We start from the raw sequence: 23,717 nt of genomic DNA, 5'->3' as shown, positions 1-23,717 counted from the left end.
GTTGGACAATAGGAGCCGAATCGCATCCTACAGCTTTTGGAGTTTCTTCCCTGGAAGAAAAACTCGGGCTGAGGCTGAATCCAGAGTCAGACCGAGGTAGTCCAGCTTGAACAGAACCAGAGCAGATTTTTGGAACTTCAGTTTCCAACCAAACTCCTGCAAGGTTCGCACAGTGATTTCCAGGTATTTAAGGCAGTCGGAGACTGCGTGCAAAAGGAGATCATCCAGGTACCCCAGTACCGCATCCTCCACTGTCGCAGAAATGCTAACACTTGGGCCAAGACTTTTGTGAACACCCGAGGAGCTGAGGCGAGACCAAAGGGTAATGCCACGAACTAAGGTCTAACGCCTTTTCCTGCGCAGCTGTAGTAGAAGAGGAATCATACTCCCTATCAGCGCACTCAGGGTGCGTGGACAAAGACCCAGTAGGGAGGCTCGCGTCCGCGGCAGCCAAATCAACCTCAAAATCTGAGGAGAGAGGATGCCAGTGAAGGCGGGGACGCTTTATGCCCATCCAGTTATGCAGGACCATATCTACTTAGGACACTAGTGACTTCAGGACTGCCGCCAATGCAGACAAGGTGGACTGGGATCCAGAGGGCCCCGCAGCCTCCTCAGAGAGGATCAGGAGGTGAAGCATACTCCAGGAGCTCCATGGGTTAACCCGGTGAACCACACCAGCAAAGGGAGAAACACTAAGTGACCCCCCATCGCTGCGCTAGCAGCACCACAGATTCCAGCACAACAAGCCACGGCTATAGAGAGGGAGAGCCATTGGGCACCCACCAGGGACTCCACACCACTGGTCAGGCACAGAGAAAGGAAGTCCAGGAGTCAGCACCGTCCCACCGTCAAAATCACCGCCCATAATGTCTCCAAAAACATGGCCGCCTCTCTAATGGGAAACTGCAAGAAAATGGCCGCCGAATATACAGCCAGCCATCCACAACAAACATTTGTACAGTAAGGAGGATCCGTGGCATAAGCCCCCACAAGGACCATTCCTCCTAAAAACTGGCACCCACCCCCAAACAGTTTACAGGTATGGTCACCCCTGGGGTGGGGGGCGAAACGCTGTGTGGGAAGAAGAAGGGGAACCCAGGGGTCCGATGTCCACCCCAAAAGGCCACCAGGGGAGCTGGGGTAAAAATACTACACCATGGAACTTGGGTGGGCAGGCAGACCACCGCACCATTGGAATAGGAGTGCTACGGGCCAAGAGGCACGCTGCAACTTAGGCCGTAACCAGGTCGTATGCGCCCTCGCAAGACTTAACGCCCCTGTCTATTGGGGTTAAGTCACGGCCGACCTAGCGTGGGGCTAAGGCCTGCGCTCGCTCGCCGGACTGGGAGGACATAGGGATCTAGAATATCCAGTCCGACGCCCAGTCCAGCAGCTGACTGTAGTTTTCACAGGAACAGAAAAAAGAGGAGAAGAAATTCCATTTAAAATAAAAAATGCTAGGACCAGAGATCCCAGCAAGGAGCTGGGTCCTTACTCCTGACTAGGCATAAAAAAAAGAAAAAAAAAACTGAGTGTCTATAGCAGAAAGTGGGAGTATACCCCCTGGGACTGCCCCATAGGCATGGTAAAGACTTTTTCTGCCTAGTGTCCCACTCCTGTAGGGGGCAGTTTAACCCATCCGTCAAGAAGATCTGGAGCTGTGTCCGTCAATGAACGAAAGAGAAACCTTGTATGTCTATGTGCTGCAAGAATTACTTTGGCTGTCATTGCCGACCTCTTCCGAAAGGGGGGCCCTGCCTGTTACATTGACCTGTTCAATCAACACTATCTGAGTCACTAACACACAGATACAGGATTTGTATTCAAGACTTTACTTCCTTCACACTTGAATCATTAACTCAAAGTGCTAAAGCCACTAGATCAGCCTGTAGACAAATAAAAGGCCCGCTCTAATTCTCCTATCACCGATTTCAGCCAACATATGTAATGAACTGGTACAAAAAAAAAAAAAAAAAATACAGCTTGTCCGGGTACAATATGCTACGGACAAATGGTAAAAGATCATACACAGGAGGCTGACTGTTACTACTAAAATTTAACCAGGTAACATAAGATGGCTTCAGCTCTGCTCTCCACCCACAGGAGAGGTGCCCCAAACACATTTCACCCCTAGTGAGTCTAATCGTTACAGCTTCAGCGATTAAGCCCACTAGGAGACAAAACGCATCAGAGGAACCTCTCCTGCTGGTGGAGCGCAGAGCTGAAGCCATCTAACATTACCTGGTTTAGTTTTGGTCAAAGCGAGTCGGTGTCCTGTGTATGATTGGTTGCCATTTGTCTGTAGCAGTGGATCAGCACAGACAAACCATTACTCTCAGCACCAGGGAAATAAGTGAATGGATTAAAAAAAAAAAAAAAAAAAAAAAAAAAAGGAAATACTAAATGATTTGCAGGTGTGAAAGTGTTGACGACGTAGACTGAAAGTGGAAGTAATGTAACATGGGATAGTAAGCGGCATAAACCCAAAGCATACAAAGAAGACTAGACACACCAAACTAACGGCCTTGTTTATTGATTTTCAAAAATATAAAACAATTATCAATTCACCATAAGTCTTGGTTCACAATAGCACCCAACAGAGAGCTGCTGACTTGACAGATTACTCAGTGTTGGAGCAAGCGTGGGACAGATGCAGCATCAGACCAATGCTGCAACCACCAAGGACAAATATGCAAAAAAAAAAAAAAAAAAAAAAAAAAAAAAAAAAAAAAGAAGGCCAATCCCTGTGGTACAACAAGAAAACAGAATGCAAAAATCCTGTAAAAATACTTTTATACTAAAAATAATTGAAAAAGTATATCTACTGAAAATAGTATATAGTTTATATTTAAATTACAACATGGGGTAACTAGACATTTTCGTGTGGTGAATCTTTGGAGTATAGGCTTGCTCTGACCACTGCAAGCAAAGTCTATTTCTGAATCACCAGTTACAAAAGATTCTCTGTACTGAACACCAAGAATCAAATAATGCAGGAAAGTCGGGAGTGGCCGTGACTCAGCACACATACATCTTACAGGCACCTGAAACACACAATCAATGTGCTGTAAAGTAATTGAGATAATGCCCTGCTCCATGGAGTACTTGCATCTATAAAGTAACAAGTTCATGCATGCCCCATTCCATCCTTCCATGGATACAGTCATCTCATGTAACTGCTGCTCTCCAGGGTATATCCATACAGAGGTACTGAGTCAAAGACTGGGGGCAGACTGGTCTGTTCAGGTTTTATTACTTGGAATCTGTCCTCTGACTTAAGTGTCTGCACCGAGCCCCATGCTAAAAAGGTAAAGATACTGATTTTCAAAACCGCAAATTTTGAAAAAGGTTTTTTTAAAAAGAACTGTTCTACATGGTCATCCAATTATCAAAAGGCACCTTTATGGTGAACACTTGTCCACTTGCCCTTTGTACAGTTTGCATATGTGCTTCAGAAGACAACGGGATTTTCAACATGGTCATCCAATCGCCAAAAGGCCATTAATTAAATTAGAGATAAGGTGCTACAACCCAATGATATGCAAGACTCATCCAGAGCGGTTGAGTGCGTGATAAGCAGTCGCACAGCCGTAGGCACAATCATAAGGAAGACAATCCACTATGCCATACTTGCTCTTCAAAATGTAATGTTTCTGCACAAAAGACAAAATAACGATATAGCAGTGAACACGTTCCAGCCTTATTATATGAATAAGATCAACGAAGGCAGAAACGCGTTAACTGCTGTATCGATAGTGTCTTGTGGAGAAACAATAAATTTGAAGATTTTAAAGAGCATGTGCAGAGTAGCGGTTTGTCATCCTTCAGTCGTCAAAAGGCACCTTTAAAAAGGTGAACACTTGTCTACTTGCCCTTTGAACAGTTTGCATGTATGCTACAGACAAGAGGAAACACAAAGGTAGGCAGTCATTCTGAAGGTAAATACAGCAGCTAAACGTGACCAACCACATCCAGGTATACCATGACCAGGTAAATGAGAACCTTGACAACCTTCTAAAGAAGCTCACACTATTAGGGCCAAGTAAGAACATACTGTGAATCCAGGGCAAGCTGTAGAACCACAATGCTTGCCAAGTGGTCGGGGGGGGGGGGGGGAGAATACATTAGAGCTGGACAGTTTAGGGGTAAATCAGACAAATTGGAGCAATTGGCCCTCTGCCGTGGACTTTTTTCTGTATTTGGTTCCGGACAGCAATGCAACTACAAATCGCCAATTGGTTCTTATGAGGTTCTATGTGCAAGACTTAAAGCGGAGTTCCACCCGTTTTATTGTGCATTACAAGTCAGCAGCTACAAAAAGTGTAGCTGCTGACTTTTATTAAACACATACACTCACCTGTCCCACGGTCCAGCGATGCGGCCAGCAGGAACCTCAGTTCTCTCCCTCTTGTGTGGTCACCCAGCTATGACAGCTTGCGGCTTCCTGAGTAGACGGGCAATATTCTGGGACCTGTGACTTGTCCCAGACGATTGCAGGGAGGGAGGGGGAGAGGAGGAGAACTAAGCCTAAGCGGCCCGAGCGGAAGTGGGAGCGGGTATCTGTAAAATTTAGGTACCTGCCCCCCCCCCCCCCAAAAAAAAAAAAAAAAAGGCATGTCAGGGGGTCAGGAGCACGAAAAGGAAAAAGGAAATCTGTGCAAATTAAGGGAATTCCTTGGGGACCTCCAGAACTAGTGTCCCCAATGGAACATTTCCCCTCTATTACTTTTCTGGGGACAACCCAAAATGTGGAATTTTCTTTGTACTTTCAATGATAATGGTAAATAGTACAAACAGAGAGGGTGAATCCCCCTAACGGGGGCACAGGCAGCACTAATAACCTGACTGGCGTAAGGACTCCTCTCTATCCAAAAACAAAACACACACACCACTTTCAGAAGACAGTCCCATTGGTATTTATACAGAGAAAGTTTGGATTATGTGAAAGGCCAGCATGCACTGTATGATCAGGGATAGCTGAGTGACCGTGGAACAGGTCTATGTTTAGAGGATGATGCATCGTGAAATACAAATGCAGTGACTCCTTACCTCAATATTCCGGATGATAACACATTTCCCATTCGTGTACAGAAAGTTCTTGCCCTTCGGGTCTCCTCCAAGAATTTTAGCCACTCCCCTTTCCATCTGAGGAAGGCTGGCAAACACACTTTCTACAAAGGAAAAAAAAAAAACAAGAGCGGTCCATTAAAACATGAATTATTCATAAATTGTTCATTAAACAACTGATACATGTGTAGGAAATACTACCCAGAATGCCGTTTTAGTTAAAATATATGACCCAAAGGTTTATTTTAATATTTTTATTTGCTTTGTGTGTTCCATTTAGAAGATTATCCTTCACTTCCAGTCTTCAAGATGGAAGAGGAATGGGCTGATTTACTAAAGGAGTTGAAAATCGTCACACAAAAAATTGTGTGAATAGTCACCTTAGTAATACAAGGATGCGAAAACCATCTGCACATGATTGAGTATTTAAAGTGGTATTAAACCAAAAAGCATACATTATATTGCAGCTTCTGAATTCTTTGATTCTTGTGATGGCTGCGTTTAGGTTTTTTTTTTTTTTTCCTTTCTTCCATTTTCATCTGGTGATCCAACCAGTAAGTCTGTTTTTTTTAAAAAAACAAGCACTGGAGAAAATGTATCAGTTACAGAGATGAGAAACTATTTACTAATGACAGGGGTGCTTACAGTGATCAGCTTTTATGTACCACCTTTATCCCAAAAGGAACAAAATAGATTGCTATAAACAGATTATAAAGTGGGAGCTGGAGTTTGGCTTCAATTCGTTAGATCTATTAACAGATTTAGATACACTAACACTTCTCTACCCCCAGACAAAGTTGCTGTCCAACAGTGTCCCCTATGCTCATTCCTCCAGAGTGGGGCACTCTAATACAGGAGGTGTGTTAATGGCCAGATCACTAGGAGAAAACAGAGTGTCAAATGGCAAAAAAAAAATAAACACACACCACGAATGCAGCGATCACATCAATATAGCAGGATACAACAAAAACGGTGTCTTTTCAGTCCGCAATGCATGAAGATAAAAACCTTGTGTCGTTAGAAACACTAAGTCCTCCTCCCCACCTCGTGTGTGTGTGTGTGTGTGTGTGTGTGTGTGTGTGTGTGTGTGTGTGTGTGTGTGTGTGTGTGTGTGTGTGTGTGTGTGTGTGTGTGTGTGTGTGTGTGTGTGTGTGTGTGGTGAGCAGGTACCTGGCTTTGACAGGCACCCACTTCCTCCTGTGCTAAAATCACCTAGGGGATCCAAACAGAAGAAGTTCTCCTCTTAACTTCTTTCTTTCTTTTATTAAGGGCCAGCAGCTACAGGATTTGTAGCAGTTAAATATTTTTTTTTTCCCCCTAGAGTGAAAAACCTCTTTAACCACTTGTCTACTGGGCACTTAAACCCCCTTCCTGCCCAGGCCAACTCTCAGTGCTGTTGCATTTTGAGTGTAAATTGTGTGGTCATGCAACACTGTACCAAGATGACATTTTATCATTTTTTTTTTCCAAATAGAGCTTTCTTTTGGTTTTTTGCAGAAACTAAAAAAAAAAAAAAAAAAAAACAAAAAAAAAAAAAAAAAAAAAAAAAAGACCGAAATGTTTTTTTAATTTTATAGTTCTAGTTTTTATAGTTTGTTATAAAATTTTGCATTTAATTTTTCTCCTTCATTGATGTGCGCTAATGAGGCGGCACTGATGGGCCCTGATAGGCATTAAAAGGCGGCACTAAAAGGCAGCACTGATGGGTGGCAGTGATAGGAGACACTTATGGGCAGCACTCATGATGGGCACCGATAGGTGGTGCTGGTATGTGGTGCTGGTGGGCACAGATGCCCCCCTCCTCTTCGGGACCGATTTCCCTCTGATAGCAGCGGTGTTCCGTGAAAAAACCATACCCTTGAGAAAACCATACCCTCGTCACTTCCGGAGGGTATGGATTTCTCACGGTAGTTTAACTTGCGGCGGTTACATTATAACAGCTCCTCTGCATCATGCCTCATGTCAGCTCCTTCCCCTGTCACTTCCCTGATCTCGGTTAATAAATATAAAAGCGGATCACGGAGCACAGATCGCCGTCACTTACATTTTATACACCCGCCGCCGCTTTTATATTTATTAGGGGAGATCAGGGAAGTGACAGGGAGAGGAGAGGAGATGATTGATGTTGCAGCCGAACTGTTTTAATTTTACCGCCGCAAGTATTAGTGCCGTTAACATATCATACCCTCCGAGCATGCGCACTTGTGAACTTCTTCTTCAATTACGTCTCCGGGGCTCTGAGCATGCGCTCTGCTGCGCTGCTGTTTCAGACCGGAAGTGACGAGGGGTATGGTTTCTTCACGGTGTATGGTTTTTTTAACGTTACAGCGGCAATCAGAATTTTCTTCTACTCACACTGACAGCCTGAGAAAAAAAAAAAAAAAAAAAAAAAACACAGCTGATTTCCGGCTGCTGTTTAAAGAGGAAGTAAACCCTCCTCTGACACTTGTACCTATAGGTAAGCTTTATTATAGGCTTACCTATAGGTACTGTAAATACCGTATCCCTAAACATGTACGTTCTGAAGGAACGGCCGCTGGTGCCGTTTCTTCAGAGCCCCGTGCCGTGACTGTCGGCTCCCGCGCGCGGGAGTGACGTCACCACGGCATCCGGCCATCTGATCCCGGAAGACGGGCGACTGGACATGTCACCCGTCATCCAGCTAAGCGGGCGGCATGGCGGGGGCTCGTTCTAAGGTAAGTATTTCATAATGAGCTAGTTTGCGATGCATACAAGCTCATTATGCGTTTCTCTTGCAGGGTCAAAAAGAAAAACAAAAAAAAAAAAAAAAAAGGGTTTACAACCTCTTTTAATCACATGATCAGCTGTCATTGGCTGACAGCTGATCACGTGGTAAGGGGCCGGTGTAACGTTAAAAAACCATACCCCGTGGAGAAACCATACCCTCGTCACTTCCGGTCTGAAACAGCTGAGCAGCGCAGTAGTGCGCATGCTCAGAGCCCCGGATACGTGAGTGAAGAAGAGAGAATTTGAGAAGTGCGCATGCTCGGTGGGCATGAAATTATCACAGCACTGTCTCTAATATAATACTTGCGGCGGGTACATGAAAACACTTCGGGTGCAACATAAATCATGTCCTCTCCTATCGCTGTAACTTCCCTCATCTCCGGTAATAAATATAAAAGCGGCGGCGGGTGTATAAGATGTAAATGTGACGGCGATCGCGGCTCCGTGATCCGCTTTTATATTTATTACCGGAGATGAGGGAAGTTACAGCGATAGGAGAGGACATGATTTATGTTGCACCCGAAGTGTTTTCATGTACCCGCCGCAAGTTTAACTACCGTGAGAAATCCATACCCTCCGTAGCGGAACCGGAAGTGCCGAGGGTATGGTTTTCTCACGGGTATGGTTTTTTCACGGAACACCGGGACTCATGGAGTCGTTGATCACAGAGTAAGCAGCGAGCGCTCCGCAGGGAGCACGCAGGCAGCTCGTGTACGGGAGGACATACATGGACGCCCTCCCGGCAATTAAGGTCCACACTGTAGCCGTCTTTCGGCTATAGCGAGTACAGATAGAAGTTAAAGGACATTGGCTGTGCTGTGTGTCAAGACTGGCTGGACAGGACTACACATTTTTAGCAGTTATTTTGTTCACATACATGTATAAGATCTCTGTATAAAACATTAAGAAAGACCAAAGAGTCGGATAAACATCAGAAACCAGAAGCTAAATGCAAACGGATGCTCCCCCAAGTTCCAGTAAGCAAATCGTGAGCATCTTGCTACCCCAAGCTCATATCATCCACATATCTCCTGGTTACTTAAGCCCCGTACACACGTACCGATCATCGGCCAACCGATCGGCCGTCTTTTGTCCCCGGGCTGTCCTGTCCGCTGAAAAGTGCAAAAGACTGCACACGAATTTTGTCCGCCGACTGCAGAAGTGATGTCATGTGATGGTTAACTTTCCCTGTGTTTTTTCTTTTCTGAGCATGCCCAGTCTTGCAAATCTGCCGTCTGTCGGCCGAAATCTGTACTGACTGGCGAACAATCGGCCGTTCTGGTGTCGGCATACAAAAATTTTAATGCTTGCACAACAGATTCTGTTCGGCCGAAAGTGCGCTGTCGGCTGTCGGAAGCATCATACTAACAAGCCTACAATCGGCCGAATCTTTTCAGCCGACAATCGGTAAGTGTGTACGGGGCTTTAGTCTACCCCTTCCTTCTCTCCTTGGCTCCCTATGGACCACAAATGTGACAGGAGGCTAATGGCCAATAGAGATTTAAAGGCAATGGGTGTGTTTTCTGGTGTAAGCCAACCATTTGCTTTATTAACCATCTCAGGATTTTCAGCATATCAATGCACTCTGAAAATAAATGTGTGCACAGGCAGGCACCCCTACCACCTTTTTGTGCTAACTATCCAGCCTACGAGTTCTCTGATGATATGGACAATGCAGCTGTAATTTCCTCACCTGCCTGACCCTCAGAATTGAGACCCACGATTTGTACTTTATATAAAACACAAAACCAGTTGTAAAAAGAGAAATGTAAGCTCAAATCTTTTATGCCATTACGACAGCAGTTGCATCACATTACTGATTCAGTTCTATTTTTTTTTCTTTCCTGCAAAGAAACCCAAAAGCATTCTTCATCTTTGAGACTGTTCTGGGTTCCTTACTTGTACACACATGCCCAGCAGCCACAACATCTTACAAATACCACATCATAGGATTTCCAGTGTCAGGGAAGCACAGGAATGTCTGAACAGACTTACTTTGCCCTGTAAGCACATTCACAGAATTTCAGCATGTGTGTTATCAGTAAACTATAAAGGCCTTCAGAGAAGAGGAAGCCAACATGGTGCCAGATTTATAGATCACGTGAGGGAGTGAGGAAATGAGTCTGCGGGGAAGATACGGTAGCAACAGAATATGATGATCATCAATGTATCTTAAGCTTGGCTCATTTTTAGCTAGCTGACTTGCTTGTGTCCTTATCTTCTACAGTTCAGCTTTAAAAGTGGTTGTAAACCTCAAACATGAAATATGAACAAAGCATAAACCTCTATAAAGAACACAAAGTGTAATTTCTGTCTGCTGCCTTATTCCTCTGCTATCAGTATGAATCAAATTCTGACAAGATTTCCTGAAACCAAGAGAAAAAAAAAATGACAGGGGAGGGACCTCCAGCGGATTTACAGATTTAGTCATGGTCCTGTGTGCTGTTTCCCTCCAATCAATACAGAGCTCTACTCACTGAGCTCTGCAAAGTGTAACTCCAGCTCTCCGCCCCTTTTTTCTGCACTATGAACAGATGAAGAGAAGACTTGCAAATAGACAGGTACAACTTACATAGGAGGATTTGTTTCATCTCTGTATCACCTGAGGATAGTACTCTCATTGGGTATATGTATGGGTTTACAACCACTGTACACAGGTCATGAGATAAATATATAGGCTTTTTTTTACCACTATGTCTTAGCAGTAGTAGACTGTTGTACTGTATTAGCCACAGATTAAGAAAGTTTGAAGCTCAAAGTGGAAATAAACCCATCGTTTTTAACAGTTTCCTAAAGCAATTACATTGACGGCATGTCTTGAATCATAGCGCCACAGTTGCTTGTGCTCTCAACCAAAATGTCAAGTCATCAAACGGCTGGGGTCATAACTGATCAAATGCGAAGCAACATGGCAACAAACAGCAATAAAAAAAAATGAAATATATAAATAAACTTTTCATGGCCCAATGGGAGGAAGACGTCATCCATGCCAACAGGAATCTGAATTGGTCCTCTGGAGGAGTTATATAGATGACGTCCTCTTATTAGACAGCTCAATGACAATGATCGCGGCATCCTGCGTCAGCATGAAATGAGCAAGACTCAAATTCATTTTTTGGATCTCAACATTAAAGCTATGGGGGACAGATTGATCACCGGTAACTTTTTCAAAGAGTCCGACCGTAATGGTTTTAATCAGCACCAGGAGTTGTCATTATAGCCCCTGGTTGAGTGCCATCCCTAAGAGTCAGTTTCTACGATTGAAAAGAAACTGTAGTCTTAGAGAATAAGACTTTCTGAGAGAAGCGCACGTTCTTAAGTCCAGTCCTTGGAAAAAAGGTTACTCGCCAGATTCTCTAGATAAACTAAACTAGAGGTCGATAGTCGGGATAGGGTGGACCTGCTAGTTTCACGCCCTAAAGATGACAACCTGATGTCTGCAAATATTTCCATTAAGTTCTACTTTTTTACCTCCTTTTTAACCCAACATCATGCTATTAAAAGCATTAAAAAGGAAACATTGGGATGTACTTAGGAATGATCGGGTTCTAAGACCCCTATTACCCGAGAAACCTTTAGAGGTATTCCTCCAGCCAGATTACAGATCGCTCTTAATATTATTAATCCCCCAGAGAAAAGATCTTTTTACTCAGCTCAAGGGTTTCTATCCCTGTAAAAAGGTGTGCTGTCTGCTCTGTTAATTCCCTCAAAAACAGGAAATACACCTCCTTTCAATCCAATATCACTTCTTAGGTTTAAGACATTGATGCTCTTCTAACCTGCACCACCAAGAATGTGGTTTATGCCATCACGTGCCCTTGTGGCTTGCATTTGTGGCGTGCGTGCCTTTCAGGTACGAATGAAAGAGCATATTGTGAATATTAAAATGGGTTTTCCAAAACATAACCTTTCTAAACATATGACCAGTGCCATGGGAGGAACCCAATGGGGACTTCCTTCATGGCAATCAAACAGTATTGTCCCCACTGGAGGGGGGGACAATATTAGGAGGAGTATTTCCCGTTTGGAAACCAAACGGATTTTCAAGTTCAAATCTTATAGGCCCTTCGGCTTTAATGTCAATTGGGATATTAATTCTTTCATAAACAATAGTTGATTTGTAATGTGCATGAGCTTGTTTTTAGTGGTGCGACTTGTTTCTGCCTGATTATTTTAGCCGACCTCTGTTTTTTGGTTAACGACACCAGTGTCATATAGATAGATTATCTTTATCATCTGCATAATCCTTGGTATATAGATTTATGTCTGGTAAAAAATATTTAAACTTTTATTTGTGCTATCTATATATCCCTTCACACATATGGCCTTATGTTAAGGTAATATATAATATTATAAGGCGTACATTCAATTGTGCCATTTATGTTATTGGCCTTTTTAGTGGTGCCATTATCTCTGGTTAGAGATCTTGCTGTATATATTAAAACCTTTTTTTGTCTGTGTTTTATATTGTTCTTAGCGCAAGCAGGATGTTGGTCTTTATTGTTTACATGGGATCCAGGTGAGCCTGAATGCCTGCTCCGCCTCCTCTGTGCTGTGGAACGCATATTGGCGCCACCTCGTATTTATAATAAAATATGTGGGATCAGTGCATATTATTTAGAACATCTTTATTGCCGCAATTCATAGTATTGGCAATTTCCGACCTTTGACCTCCACCCACTTCCGGTGTCTTGCCTATATATAGAATGGGTTTATGTCATGTGGCCACGCCCCTGTCAGTTATGACGAAACACGTCAGGAGAAGCCTAGCCACATGACGTTGGTGCTGTACACTATTGGGGGGGGGGGGGGGGTCGTCCATTTTCTTGGTTGGAAACAATTTTACAACACATCCTCGCCATTTTTTTATGCTCATTGTACAAGAGAAAATGTGAGTACCCCGTTTGCAGATTTTTATTGTTTTAATAAAACGTTTGGAAAGATGTCTGTGCAATGATTTGCCCTCTCATCTCTCTTGGAACATGCTTTGAGGTTTGTGCTGCTGTGGTTCATACTATCGGATCCATTGACCAGGCGATAGAATGTTCTGCCGGCTGTTTAATTTATTCGCATCTAGTAAGAGGCTGTATGTTTAGCTTCCCTTGGTGGTGGACCTATCGATTTCTTCCCACAGTGTCTGTCGTATCTCACTGGAGGACTATTTTTGAACTAATGTATTTTGAGCCCTGCTATTTGAATACACTATACTGTCCTTTACCAATAGGATGTTGTGCTAGCAGCTCAAAATTTGTGTATTGGACTTTGATTTATTACTACCTTCTTTTCTAGCGCAATATTTTGGATATATAAAATTTTGCCTTCACTTATACTTTAAGGCTGTACCTCAGGAGTCCCCCCAGAGATGCGATAATTGTCAGCTTTAGTCTGAACACTGATTTTCTAATCTAAAGCAACCACCATAGTGAGTTTACCCACTTGCCGACCAGTCACATACCTAGTGCTTCACTGGATGTCAAGTGGTTATAAAAAGATTATGCTTGCAGCTGTATGAATCATCTGGTACAGTTTTTTTAGGACGGACAGTCGGCTTTCTCGATAGAGTAATCCTAGTGGCTAACTAGCTGTTGGATTGCTTTTAGAAGCAGGAGGGGACATCTCCCTCCTCCACCACCTCCCAGGAATCTTCTGTCCCACCAGGAGTCCTAATCGACTAGCCAGCACTTCAGACAGCTGATTGGAGAGCCGAATAAAGACTTGATCGGCTTGGTTTGGCTCTGGGCTATGGTAACCTGGAAGCGATGACCTAACATCACTTTTGGTTTACTGGGATGTAAACAGCACAATTTTCAAAAATCAAAAGCATTCAAAACACTGATCTTGGTGTGATCAAATGCTTGTAAAGTAGTTGTAAAGTCTCATGGATTTTCACCTTAATGCATTAAGGTGAAAAACCTGTGCTGCAGTACACCCACACATCCCCCCTCCACACCCAGCCGCTCTCCTTGCTGGACAGATTGATAACAGGAGTCTCGCTGTGTGTGTGTCAATGGATGCAACAGGACTCAGGAGTGAGCCTGCAAAGGTGCCCCCACAGAAAGCAGCTTTCCTTGGCAGCACCCAATGAAGGGGAGGAGCCAGGAGCACCAGCAGGGGATTCCAGAAGAGGAGGATCGGAGCTGCCTTGTGCAGGTAAGTATAACAGGTTTGTTATTTTTCATTAAGAAAAAAAAAAAAAACACTTCAGGGACAGAGGAGGGAATCTGGAGTCTTCTAGACCCCAGATCTCTCCATAAAGCATACCTGTCACAAAGGATATCTATATTCCTTGTGATAGCAATAAAAGGGATAAAAAAAAAAAATAAAGAAGAAGGTTGCCTGCAGAAAACTACAGGTGGGGATGGGAACAAGATCAGTCACCAGAGAAGCAGTGAACGGTCTTTATTACAGCACGCTCCTGCACAGAGGCAAAGAAGCACACTGGATTACTGCACAGATCTGGAAGAAAAACACAAAGCACGCCAAGAGTCAAGTAAGAATACACATAATGACATTTTCTTATCTTGGGAGTTCAGCTTTAGTATAAAATACAAACTATTGGAACATCCTGATTGGACAGTGCCCCAATTTGACCCATATCTGTACATGTCCAACTAGCAGCAAGAACATCAAGCAGGAAAGCATGAGCCGATCTGTGACATACTTTCTACCATGACCCAGATCACAGGGATTCATCTAAACGAAAAAAAATATATGTGTAAAAAAACCGAAGATCTCGCCCGCAGCAAGCATGGCACAGCTATTATTTCTAGAGCAGATGAGGATAAGACGTCGCTGAACTGCGCAACCCAGACACTTTTCCTAGAAATGGAAAACACAATGCTTTGCTGAAAATCTTATGTTTCCCTCGATCATAAAGAATATAATTGGGTACATTCATAAATTAAAGAAACTTTCATTTCACCCAGGGAGCGGTGCCCTCTGGCAGCGCCCGCTCCAGGCAGTGAATCCTTGGCAATAGTCTTCCTGAAAGTGATCGTATCCTCCAGCCAGTGAACCACCCTCCTTCCCCAAGCACCGATCAGTACAGGTGATCTCCCTACCAGTGTAGAGGACCATTGGTATCTCACATACTTGAATTATAACCCATCATTGGTCCTCTGTCTCTACATGTAGCTCCATACTGCTGGAGAACACACAAGCCCCAGCACATCCACCCAGCCATGTATGAGCACTGCTGGGCACACTATAGAAAGGAATAAGGATCATTTTCAATAATGAGGTAGGGCTTATTTCACCAAGAGATTAATACCGCATATATTTGTGGCACCTTCCTAGGTAGGTGCTAGCAAAACGCATCCATTTGCTCCTTCTGCTTATCAGGGGGGCCTGATCTGTTAGATTGCCTGTTGCATGCCTCCAGGTGTGATTCACTGGGTCTGAGAGAGAGTATCCAATGAGGGAGCTTGTTGGACAGTGGAGGAAACCCAGCCAGTGACAAGTTGGCTTTTGTGGTAGTCCCAGTGGGAGGGCATTCTTGCAATGCATCCTGGGATTGCTCATAAAAGCCGGGGGGACATGTGACAGGGTGTCTTTGGTGGGAAGCAGAGTCCCAGGAGGAGGTGGACGGCTGTCTCTCCTCCTGCAGTGTGAGGAAGGCGGTCTTAAGAGGTCAGCCCAGTGAACCAGGTGTGGAGCCGAGCTGCAGAGGATCCGGTGTTCCACAGTACAGCTTACCTAAACCGTTTCTTTAAAGGAGGAAGTAAACCCTCCTCTGCAAGTTGTACCTATAGGTAAGCCTATGATAAGGCTTACCTATAGGTACTGTAAATATCTCCTAAACATGTACCGTTTAGGAGATATTTATCTTACATGCAGCCAGTGACGTCACTGGCGCATGCGCTCTGAAGGAACGGCCGCTGGTGCCGTTCCTTCAGAGCCCTGTGCTATGACCATCGGCTCCCGTGCATGCGCGTAATCGCGGCTCCAGCCAATCAGATGGCCAGATGCCGCAAACCCGGAAGAAGGGCGACAGAACATGTCGCCTATGAGAGATGTGAGCAGTCGGCACTTCGTTTTAAGGTAAGTATTTAATAATGAGCTAGTATGTGATGCATAATAGTGCTCATTATGTGTTTGTCTTTCAGGTGTTTATTTTTTTTTTTTTTTTTTAAATAAAAAAATTCGGAGGTTTACAACCTCTAACCACTTCAATACAGGGCACTTTCACCCCCTTCCTGCCCAGGCCAATTTTCCCCTTTTAGCGCTGTTGCATTTTGAATGACAATTGCGCGGTCATGCAACACTGTACCTACACCAAATTTATGTAATTTCCCCCCCCCCCCCCACAAATAGAGCTTTCTTTTGGTGGTATTTGATCACCTCTGGGTTTTTCCCTTTTTGCTAAACAAATAAGAAAATACCGAAAAGTTTGAAAAAAGTTTTGTTTATGTTATACAATTTTGTAAATAAATAAGTTTTTTCCTGCACTGATGAGACTGCACTGACAGGCACCGATGGGGTGGCACCAATGGGGTGGGCAGCACTGATGGGGAGGGCAATGGGGGGCTCCCTGAGCCCTGATTGCCATCCCTGGTGGCCATAGTGGGCATCCCTGGGGTCATAGGTGGGCATCCCTAGTGGTTCTAGTGGCACGCCCTGAGGGTCTGCACTGGTAATCAATGATCTGATTACCAGTGCAGACCCCCCTGTCAGGGGAGCCGCCGATCTGTGCTCCTTTACTCGTGCCTGTCAGGCATGAACTAAGGAAAGCCGATCAACGGCTCTTCCTGTTTACTATGTGACCAGCCGTGATTGGACGCGGCTGGTCACATGGTAAAGAGCCTACGTCAGACTGACACCTCGCATCACCGATCGCCGCTCTGGGGGGCATGCAGAGCTGAATTATCCTGCCGCCGTCATATGACGTCCGGTCAGGATAATACAACCACAATCCCGCCGTCAATTTGCTATAGGGCGGGCGGCATGTGGTTAATTACTACTTCATTGCTAATGACAAGGTGAAGCAGCGGCTTTGCCGCACTCAAGTCTAACGTCCCAGCAAACTGTGCATAGTTTATTAAAGTTGGAGTATCCCACTCATTCCCTTCTCCTATCCAAGTTCTCATTAAAACCACAAAAACCAAAACTCCTAGACTGTTTCTTGACTGAGCCAGGCACTTTGAAGTTGCTGAATTATTTGATTCGGTCTGACCAGACCACCGAGGTTGAGCAACCCTCCCCACCCCCCACACACACCTGTACTCAGTGTCCACCATCAAGTGGATATAGTAGGAGTCCCTTGTAGTGCATTTGCACATCCTTCCCAGCAAGGAGTACTATCTCCAAGGGTTAGGCTGGATTCATCTCTTTTTCATGGATAGTGTAGGACCCACTGATAATGGGGTACTTTGACGCAGTAGTGGGCTTGAGCACTATATGGCCATATGGTGGGACCAAATCCCCATTTTTATTTATGGATTGTCTTCAGATTTGGTAGTAATTTCTTTTGCATTTGCGCGCTATTCTTTTTTAATATACATGTCTTTTGGTTCATAGGTGCAGCAGCTTTAGAAATACATGGGTATGGTCCCCCAAATTTTTTGCCTGAATTATTTTACTGTTACTATGGGTAACTCAGGGGAACCCGTCACCAGCAGCTCCCAATGGAGTAGTGCTACACATTTTTTAGTTAAAATGCAGTATTTATCTCAAAAGCAGTCAATTCACTAAAACAAAACCCACACACAAACATGCATCGTATCGAATGCAAGAGACACTCCACTTCCCCCCCCCCCCCCCCAAACAAAAGTGGATTTTCTCTTAATTGCATTCGATAAACGATACATGCAAGCTTGTGTTTGTTTTTTTGTTTTTTTTCCTTCAACAAAAGCAGCATTCCCCTCTGGGTGATAAATGAACAGGAGAAGGTTTTTTTTTTTTTTTTTTTTCAGAAAATTTGTTGCAGATTCCTACTTTGTTATTCTGAAGAAATAGCATGGAGCCTGAATCTGTATGGGAGTGGTTTTAGAATTATCAGCTGCTTAAATTGCAGGGTTCCAAAGAGGAAAGTGGCAGGGATTGCATCCCTTTAGCTAAGATTTTTCTTTTGGAGTATCTCAACCTTTTTTTGTTGCAGGAGGGGGGGGGGGATGCTCAAAATCTAACTTGCATCTTAGTGCAGACATCTGGGAAAATCAGTGAGCCAATCACACAAGCAGGAAATTACATATCTGGGGGGGGTTACGTTCTTTACACCACCCGTGTATAGAATGCCTCTAGGTAGCCATATTGCATTTTTTACAGAAAATTACAGTGCTGAAGATAGAATGGGAATTTAATAACGTTCAATTACAATGACTGGATTTGCAATTGTATACGACATTATTTCCCTACGAAAGCGGAGTTACCCTTTCAATATTTATCACCTAAAATTTAGCTTTGTTTTGGGCATTTTTTTTTTTTTGTGCATGCCAACTCTGCACCAGAGGAAGAACGTTCTGTAAATAATCGCACACAGAAATATGAAACTGAACACTATAATGTGATTTCATTCAAGAACCATCCCCCTGTGGTGAAATGTTACAAACTACAGGAATATTCATTCCTGAGCTCAGAGCAGACCGTTTCCACACTGATACATTGGGGCTGATTTACTAAAGACTAATCCACTGTGCACTTGGAAGTGCAGTTGCTGTAAATCTAAGGGGAAGATCTGAAATGAGGGGAAGCTCTGCTGATTTCCACCATCCAATCATAGGCAAGCAAAAATGCTGTTATTTTTTATTTTCCTCACAATCCCCCTCAGATCTACAGTGACTGCACTTCCAAGTGCAATGCACAGTGGATTTGCCTTTAGTAAATAACCCCCATTGTATGCTTTTACCTTACTGGCCAGGGCAGAGCTACCCTCATTGTTATTTTGCATTGCTAAAATACCGACTGCCTACACCAGGTGATAAATACCCAACGTGTGTCTATTAGTGAATTGACTAACCACATCCCAGTCAGGGTACAGCAAAATGACGGCCGGGCGGTGGTTCTCCTACTCTGACTGGACGTTGTATGATTTACTTCAGAACAAGCCGCTCAGACTGGTAGTGCCGTGTGTCGCTCTGACACACCGCATCTCCGGTGTAACGTTAAAAAACCATACCCCGTGGAGAAACCATACCCTCGTCACTTCCGGGCTGAAACAGCTGAGCAGCGCAGCAGTGCGCATGCTCAGAGCCCCGGATACATGATTGAACATTAAAGTATTAGACAAGTGCGCATGCTCGGTGGGCATGAAATTCTCACGGCACTGTGTCTAATGTAAAACTTGCGGCGCTTACATTAAAACAGCTCCTCTGAAACGTAAATCATCTCCGCTCTTCGCCCTGTCACTGCCCTCATCTCCGGTAATAAATATAAAAGCGGCGGCGGGTGTATGTGATGTAAATGTGACGGCGATCGCGGCTCCGTGATCCGCTTTTATATTTATTACCGGAGATGAGGGCAGTGACAGGGCGAAGAGCGGAGATGATTTACGTTTCAGAGGAGCTGTTTTAATGTAAGCGCCGCAAGTTTAACTACCGTGAGAAATCCATACCCTCCGTAGCGGAACCGGAAGTGACGAGGGTATGGTTTTCTCACGGGTATGGATTTTTCACGGAACACCGGCCAATGATGTAGGCTCTTTACCATGTGATCAGCTGTGTCCAATAACAGCGTAACTAGGAAGTTCCGGTTATCGGCATCCCTCAATTCACGCTGACAGGGGTGGGAGTACAGGAAAGCCGATAAGCAGCTCTCCGACATACAGGACGGGGGGTTCTCCAATGATAATCAGTGCAGGGATCTTTAGTACAGCCCCATCAGCGATGCCCACCAGTGCACATAAAGGCTGCCTATTAATGCACATTAGTGAAGTAGGGAAAAGTTTTTGGTACAGCGTTGCATGACTGCACAATTGTCATTCAAAGTGCATGAAAGCTAAAAATTGGCCTGGGCAGGAAGGGGGTAAAAGTGCCCTGTATTGAAGTGGTTAATGATTTTTCAATTTTTAATGCGGCATTTACCTCGCATTCGATATTTTACTTAGAGGAGTTAACTCTCACAATCTCATGACCTTCATATGGCATACAGAATCCTTCAGTGAATTCACCCCATAATTTCATTAAAGATGTTCATAAACTCAAACTCCTGCTATGGCCAACTATCCCAGAATGAATGAAGGCAATTCCTCAACTTCAGTCCAACAAAGTTCAGCTCAGAATAGAGATCACATGTTGTTGATATATAAATAATATAAAGATAAGAAAACCATATACACCAATCACAGGGCCCTATAATAAAAGTGTGAGGTCAATAGGAGCCGCAGGGCGTGTGGTGGAGTCCGGAAGCAACTCATCTGCTGGAAGGTGTGTACTGTACTGGGAGGGAGAGACGGCTGCAACAGGCTGAGGAACAGGGAAGTAGAAGTAGAAGTAAATGAGAAGTGATGGCTGTGTAAATCAGGGAGACAGCAGCACTGCAGTATAGGGGTGTGGAGGAGCAGGGCGAGGTTACTGGGTGTCTGCACACACACACAGTACACAGCCCCCCATGTACACACAAACACAGTACACAGCCCCAGTCCCCCATGTACACACAGTACACACAAACACAGTCCCTGTCCCCATGTACACAGAACATGAAATATTTATAGATGCAAAGCACATACATTGCTGAGCAGTGCCAACTGAACCAAGAGGGGGGCTGCATGCAAGTAAATGCTGGAAACTTAAAGAGGCCATGTACTGACAAATCAATGCCAAACATTCTCCATATATGACCCCCCCCAGTACCCACAGATAACACCACATTGGGCCTGATCACATATTTATTTCATAAACACCTCTATGAATTTCTAGCAGTCTCAGACATCCTGACCTGTACAGAACATGCTGGCCCCATTGTAAACTTTCTGCTACAGTCTGCATACTGGTTTATCTATGATCCCACCAACGCCTGCTGACAGCTCCAGTCTACAATAAGTGTACACCACCCCCCCCCCCCATCCAACAAACCGGGGGTCTGCACACCGCACGTCCCCCCCCCATCCAACAAACCAGGGGTCTGCACTCCACACGTTCCCCCCCCTCCAACAAACCGGGGGTCTGCACACAGCACGTCCCCCCCCCCATCCAACAAACCGGGGGTCTGCACACCGCACATTCCCCCCCCCCATCCAACAAACCGGGGGTCTGCACACCGCACATTCCCCCCCCCCATCCAACAAACCAGGGGTCTGCACACCGCACATTCCCCCCCCCCCCCATCCAACAAACCAGGGGTCTGCACACCGCACATTTCCCCCCCCCCCCATCCAACAAACCAGGGGTCTGCACACCGCACATTTCCCCCCCCCTCCATCCAACAAACCAGGGGTCTGCACACCGCACGTCCCCCCCCCCATCCAACAAACCGGGGGTCTGCACACCGCACGTCCCCCCCATCCAACAAACCGGGGGTCTGCACACCACACGTCCCCCCCCCATCCAACAAACGGGGGGTCTGCACACCACACGTCCGTCCCCCCCCATCCAACAAACGGGGGGTCTGCACACCACACGTCCGTCCCCCCCCATCCAACAAACCAGGGGTCTGTACAGATACTGAGCACTGTGGAGGAGGCTGTGGGAACCCCAGGATGTTGACATGTTCCTCCCTGACACAAATGGCCCTCGGCAATGAGCATCCCTGGGATGTGGGGTCCCCCCCTTTGGCAATGAGAAGAGGTGACCCCCCCCAGGCAGGGAATGAGAAGAGGTGACCCCCCCCCCCCAGCAGGGAATGAGAAGAGGTGACCCCCCCCCCCAGCAGGGAATGAGAAGAGGTGACCCCCCCCCCCCAGCAGGGAATGAGAAGAGGTGACCCCCCCCCCCCAGCAGGGAATGAGAAGAGGTGACCCCCCCCCCCCCAGCAGGGAATGAGAAGAGGTGACCCCCCCCAGCAGGGAATGAGAAGAGGTGACCCCCCCCCCCAGCAGGGAATGAGAAGAGGTGACCCCCCCCCCCAGCAGGGAATGAGAAGAGGTGACCCCCCCCCCCCAGCAGGGAATGAGAAGAGGTGACCCCCCCCCCCCAGCAGGGAATGAGAAGAGGTGACCCCCCCCCCCAGCAGGGAATGAGAAGAGGTGACCCCCCCCCCAGCAGGGAATGAGAAGAGGTGACCCCCCCCCCAGCAGGGAATGAGAAGAGGTGACCCCCCCCCCAGCAGGGAATGAGAAGAGGTGACCCCCCCCCCCAGGCAGGGAATGAGAAGAGGTGACCCCCCCCCCCAGGCAGGGAATGAGAAGAGGTGACCCCCCCCCCAGGCAGGGAATGAGAAGAGGTGACCCCCCCCCCAGGCAGGGAATGAGAAGAGGTGACCCCCCCCCCAGGCAGGGAATGAGAAGAGGTGACCCCCCCCCCCCGGCAGGGAATAGGAAGAGGTGACCCCCCCCCCCCCGGCAGGGAATAGGAAGAGGTGACCCCCCCCCCCCCCGGCAGGGAATAGGAAGAGGTGACCCCCCCCCCCCCCCGGCAGGGAATAGGAAGAGGTGAGGTGTCCCCTTCCCCCATGTTCCCCCGCACTGCTCTCTCTCCCCCATGCATGTCATGTATAAGGTGTGCCGGGCACGCTCTGGTAATGAATGGTACGCTCGGTGTATGGAGCGCACACTCCGCCAATGAATGAGATCAGACAACCTGTGGCTCTCCGGGCCGCACTCTGAGTGTCCTGGGACTTGTAGTCCCCCCTCCCCGCTATGACAGGTGGGCTGACCCCCGTGCAGGGTGTGGAGGTCCCAGTGACAGCGCCCCCCTCCCCCGATCAGTCAGTGGTATGTCCCGTCCCCGGGTGACTTACTGCTCTCGTACGGCATGTCTCCGGTGCAGTGGGCCGCTTCGCTCGGTGTCAGTCCTACCGGCTCTCTCTCCGCCGCCCCGCAATACAAACCCGGAAGCTGAAGCCGCTCACAGCTGCGATGTCTCCCTGTGGCTTTGACTATATATGGTCAACAATGAGCTCCTCCGCTGGAGCTCCAGCCCGCTCCCTCCTGGCCGCCTCCAGCAACAAGCCAGCTCTGTCTGTCAGGGCGCCGGGGGGCGGGGACACGGCTCAGGGCGGGGACACGGCCGGCGCCATCTTTACTAAGGGCGAGCCTACAGTTTTTTTCATGTTTTACTGTGAGAATTGTATACTAATGTGGAGGGGAGAAGGAGACTGTCCCTGTAGTCAGCTTATTGGGTTTGTGTGTTTGTTTTAGCGCAAGCTATTCACACTTTACAGAAGAAAGTTAAAAATTAAAGTGTATATAAACCCATGCCTGAAAATAGCACAAAAAATGCCTGAAAACGATACGCCTAAGGTTCCATTCTGTGCGTATCATTTTCAGGGGTTTTTTGGGCTTTTTTCAGGCGTTTTTGAGGGGATTTTTGCAGGTGTTCGGAGGCAGGCCTTGACATTGAACAAAAACGCTTGTAATATGCCAAAAAAGAAGCTTGTGTACTTTTTTTCAGCTTCAGGCTATTTGCTGCAGGTGACAAAACGCTTATATATTAACATGGGCCATTGAAATGAATAGGATTTTGCTTGTTGGGCGTTTTGAGACTTCAGAGATGAGCATTTTATGAGCTGAAAAACGCTCAGGTGTGAACAGGGCCTAAAAACGCATATACGAAATGCTCAAAAAAATGCCCCCAAAAAAAGGACAAAAACATGTCGGGTGTGAATGCAGCTTAAAGCCGAGTTCCACTCATTTTTGTGTTTATTAAAAGTCAGCACTCAGCAGCTACAAAAAGTGTAGCTGCTGACTTTTAATAAACACGCACTTACCTGTCCCACGGTCCAGCTATGTGACCACCCGAAGCCTCGCTCCTCTCCCTCTCCTTTCGGCGGCACCAGCACCTCTACTGTGGGCACCAGGTTCCGGCGCC

General features: G+C 46.1%; 1 protein-coding gene across 1 annotated transcript in view; it reads right to left on the bottom strand.

Moving 5' to 3' along the window:
* Positions 1-22,861, bottom strand: part of WDR1 (WD repeat domain 1) — a 123,948-nt gene extending 101,087 nt beyond the window's left edge. The window contains exons 1-2 of the mRNA XM_082252461.1: positions 22,648-22,861; positions 5,053-5,174 (exon numbers count right to left, since the gene is read on the bottom strand). Of these exons, the coding sequence (XP_082108587.1) occupies positions 5,053-5,174; positions 22,648-22,663 (138 nt within the window). The 5' untranslated portion in view covers positions 22,664-22,861. The remainder of the gene's footprint in view (positions 1-5,052; positions 5,175-22,647) is intronic.
* Between the last annotated feature and the right edge of the window lie 856 nt (positions 22,862-23,717).

The sequence above is a fragment of the Pelophylax lessonae genome, assembly GCF_965119305.1.
Source record: "Pelophylax lessonae genome assembly, chromosome: 1".
Lineage (NCBI taxonomy): Eukaryota > Metazoa > Chordata > Amphibia > Anura > Ranidae > Pelophylax > Pelophylax lessonae.
This window is presented reverse-complemented; position numbering and strand designations above follow the sequence as displayed.